The 3,924-nt window shown below is 36.8% G+C and overlaps 1 protein-coding gene across 1 annotated transcript; it reads right to left on the bottom strand.

Moving 5' to 3' along the window:
- Positions 1-1,707: 1,707 nt before the first annotated feature.
- Positions 1,708-3,627, bottom strand: LOC107818698 (putative late blight resistance protein homolog R1B-16). The gene has a single exon (XM_075254783.1). The coding sequence runs from the start codon at positions 3,479-3,481 to the stop codon at positions 2,432-2,434; it is 1,050 nt and encodes a 349-aa protein (XP_075110884.1). The 5' UTR covers positions 3,482-3,627; the 3' UTR covers positions 1,708-2,431.
- Between the last annotated feature and the right edge of the window lie 297 nt (positions 3,628-3,924).

Raw genomic sequence — 3,924 nt, 5'->3', positions numbered from 1 at the left:
TGAAGGTTTAAACTGAAAACAAGCGAATATTAACAAAAAATGTTACTATCTTTGGATGAATAGCAAATTTGCTTGAGTTCTCGGTAACGGAACCAAACTGTTTAACTTAAAAAATAGTTTTCAAGGTCAAATCAATAATTTTATATGACGGGCCACAAGCAACCGATTCAATCCGAAAGATATAAAATTTCGTTAATACAACATGATAGAGAAATGGAAAATAAATTCAATGACATATGATAAAATAAAAATAAATTAGAGAAGAAAGAATTCTTATTGAATGATCCTTGATAGGATAATGAGCTGAAAAGAGCTTGAAGGGCTAAACTATGGCTAACTTGAGAGCAAGATGCTATGAATTACAATGTATAGAATTGTAGAAAAGAAAATTAGATTCCCCCTTGATGGTGGTAAAAATATGTCTATTTATAGGGCTAAATCTAAGTAACTATTCTCCTTGAAATATGGGCCCATTATGGGCATTTACTCAATCCATCCATTACTTTTGGAAGACTTGTAACAACTGTGTAAATGCTGGAATTCCGTAACTGATGAGTTAATTCCGTAACTAATGAGTTAATTCCATAACTGATGAGTTAATTTCGTAACCGATGAGTCAATCCCGTGCCTGTTGAGTCAATCCCATACCTGTTGAGTTAATCTCGTACCTGTTGAGTCAATCTTGTGCCTGTTGAGTCAATTTTGTAATTGATTGCCTTGTTCTAACCGTTACAATCATTTATTGCATTTATTGTACGTTACATAATTGATTTGTAACTGATGGTGTAATGATGGTAAATCCCATATAATCCAGGATTAATTGATTCCTTTCTCATTTGTAATTATGAGATATTCTCCAGCACGTGATCCGAGCTATTTTATGATGATCAGTTCCGAGGCTAACAAGCACGGTACCAGTATGTTCGGTCCCGGGGGTGTTTCACATATCATCTTTACATGTCATTCTTCACTTTTCTCCAAACTTTGCTGACACGTGTCGTCATTTAATAGACCCACATGGCGAGTCTATTTTTCACTAATACAAAAAGTTTGTTTTATTCATACTGTTATTTTCATTGGCAGAGCTCTATAATTTCTGGTGTTTTTTCTATGATGACGGTATTCTTAATTTATAGGCTTGTTTCTTGATGCTATCTACTTTGAACTTCCATTAATAGCAAGGAAACACTGAGTGCTGCCCCCTTACCTTCTTATTTCTTACCATCCCAGTGGAACAAACTTATTGTTCCAGCTGTGGAGTTAGATAGTAAAAGATCTTAGATCAATGGTCCATTTGCTATATCATGGATTGCTAAATCAGAAGAATGAAGTGATTACAGAAGTTACATTCTTATAGGGCAGTCTACTAAGTTAGATAAAATACAGTCTGTGATAATATATGGCAGCTGTATATGAAGAATATATGTATATAGTCGTGCAGATAAACACTTAAGCGAAGACAAACAATTTATTTGGCTGGAATAACATGTCATTCAACAAACCAATGATAGTTGAAATTACTTGAAAGCAACACAACTTTTGCGACAATGAAACAAAGAAGAACAGAACAGGAAATATGCAAACAGTTTTACAACTGAGAAAGAAAACACTCCACATGATCGCAAACTGGGAATGCAAGCCAATAGTGGAGATCATTTCTTTGAATAAAGAAATGCCAAACAAGTTTTCTTGATTCATTAGAACACTGAAAACGATACCATGTTATTGTGACAAGCACATGCTTGACTCACAGTTGCCAGAAACATTCATTAAACATCCTGTATTGAACATATTGTTTGTACATTAGATGCACGTTAAGACACTAAAAATCACATTGGAGTTTGCTTCTACTTACATCAGTAATGAGGTCAATACGGTCGCATCCTTCATTCTCTTCAACTTCTTTCTTAATTCTCACAGCTGAAGCCACCAGAGATTTATTGTTGCTGCACCACATCAACTCAATCTGTTTCAGTGTTGGAATATCTGCAAAGCTAAGGGGGATCTCCTCAAGATACCTGGACATTTTTATAAAAAGTGTTTCAAGCTGGGGAAAAGATTCCTCTGACGTATCCCACCTTGAGATACCTAAGTTCACAAGTTTCCACACCCTAAGTTTATGGAACGTGATATCTCCAAGGCACCACTCTCCGGAATGAATAAAATACGGATCCCTTAATTCGAGATACTCCAGACTTAATAGTCCCGCAATGAAAAAAATCGTGCTTTCTATCCGAGTCCCGCATAGTAACAATTTCTTTACATTTGAAGGCAAGTGTAACTTGGGTACAACAGGGAATTATTTCTCAAAAAATAGATTTCAAGTTCTTGAAGATTAGGACACCTCTGTACTAAAACATTCAAGCAATCAGCATCGAGTGTAAATTCAACACCCCTTAATATCCTCAAATTTTCCAACTTAGAGGATTCTTCAAAGATCTGCTTTCCCCAAAAAAAAACAAGCTTTAGTAAATTCTACATGCCTTAATTTTTTCATTTTCCAAAAGTTCGCAGATAACCGCGTACGCATTAAACACTTGAGAATTGAAGTTTCTAGATGGGGCAGATGTGATTTTCCATTAAAATCGAATTTATCTGTGAAAAGTATGACGTACTTCAGGTGAATTAGTGGTTTCATCGTAGCTAACGACAAACGACCCAATTTATGGGAACTCAAATCGAAGACCTTAAGAAGCCTCATCAAATTAATAACCTGACTGAAGGGATTCCAATATAAAGATTCTCCTCTATTGGTGGTTATCAGTGACTTCAAGTGTTGGTGGAAAGGCTTCCGCATTTTGGATGCAAACTTGGAAAGATCATTACTGAAACTGAAGCTCACTCGACTTTCCTTCAAATCGGAAGGTTGAATGTTCCCCCTCACTGCCAACATAAACTTTTCTTCTCTACTCCTCTCCAAGCAAAAGTGAAGCACTGCATCATGAACCTGGCAGTATTTGACTTTATCGTTATATCTTGTCCTTGAAACCATTACCACGTTACTGCTAGTGAGATCCATCAAGTAACCTTCAGCTGTCTCTTCCATTAATCTCCCAGATTCAACGTCCTGCACAAAGCCTTCCGCTATCCATAAACATATCAATTTAGACACTGGAATCCTTTCGTCCTCTGGAAACATCCCCATGTAGAGAAGGCAAGGTCTTAAATAGTCGGGTAAGTTATCATAACTTAACTGCATAGTTGCCCGACTATAGTCTTCAAACTCACAGTCAAGATAGGAAAATACAGCTTTTTTAACCTCATGCCAACAAGATCTTTCCATTTTCTTTTTTTTGATAATTCCAGCTACCAAGGCAACCACTAGGGGCAATCCTTTGCATCTTCTTACAACATCTAGGCTCACATCGTGTAGTTCAGGTGGGAAAGCTTTGTTTTGAAACACTTTTTTCTGCAACAATTCCCTACTCTCTTCGGGGTGTGAGGAATGGAAGGAAATAAAGATCAGTATGGCGTTTGACATGTTCACCCACTTTCTCAAGACGAGTTGTTACTATAATTCTGCTTTTATTTACAACATCAGGGAAACAAAGGCTTAAGTCATCCCATGCCATAAAATCCCACATATCATCCAAGACAATGAGATATCTCTTTCCCATTAGGCTTTTCCTCAACTTGTCTGCAAGGATGTCATCCTTATCTTCCTTGTCCTTGGTGTTGAATTTGGCAAAGTCCCACATCGGTGGGTTAGTCATTTGGTTGGGAAATTTTCCCTATAAAAGAAGGCCTAATGTTTAGGATTTAAATACACCTCTCATTTGCCTTCTCATCTGTTTAAGGCATTTGTATCTTCTCTCTTTAGTATTATTTCACTTGAACTTTGGAGTGGAATAAAATACTGGCTGTGTCCGAGGAGTAGGCAAAATTAGCCGAACCTCGTAAATTCTGGTGTTCCCTTTATTATTG

The sequence above is a fragment of the Nicotiana tabacum genome, chromosome 6, assembly GCF_000715075.1.
Source record: "Nicotiana tabacum cultivar K326 chromosome 6, ASM71507v2, whole genome shotgun sequence".
Taxonomy (NCBI): Eukaryota; Viridiplantae; Streptophyta; class Magnoliopsida; order Solanales; family Solanaceae; genus Nicotiana; species Nicotiana tabacum.
The sequence above is the reverse complement of the archived record's forward strand: the minus strand, read 5'-3'. Positions and strand labels throughout refer to the sequence as shown.

Bases quoted from the DNA above. Each gene is read 5' to 3' on its own strand.
- LOC107818698 (XM_075254783.1), bottom strand. From the start codon at position 3,481: ATGTCAAACGCCATACTGATCTTTATTTCCTTCCATTCCTCACACCCC.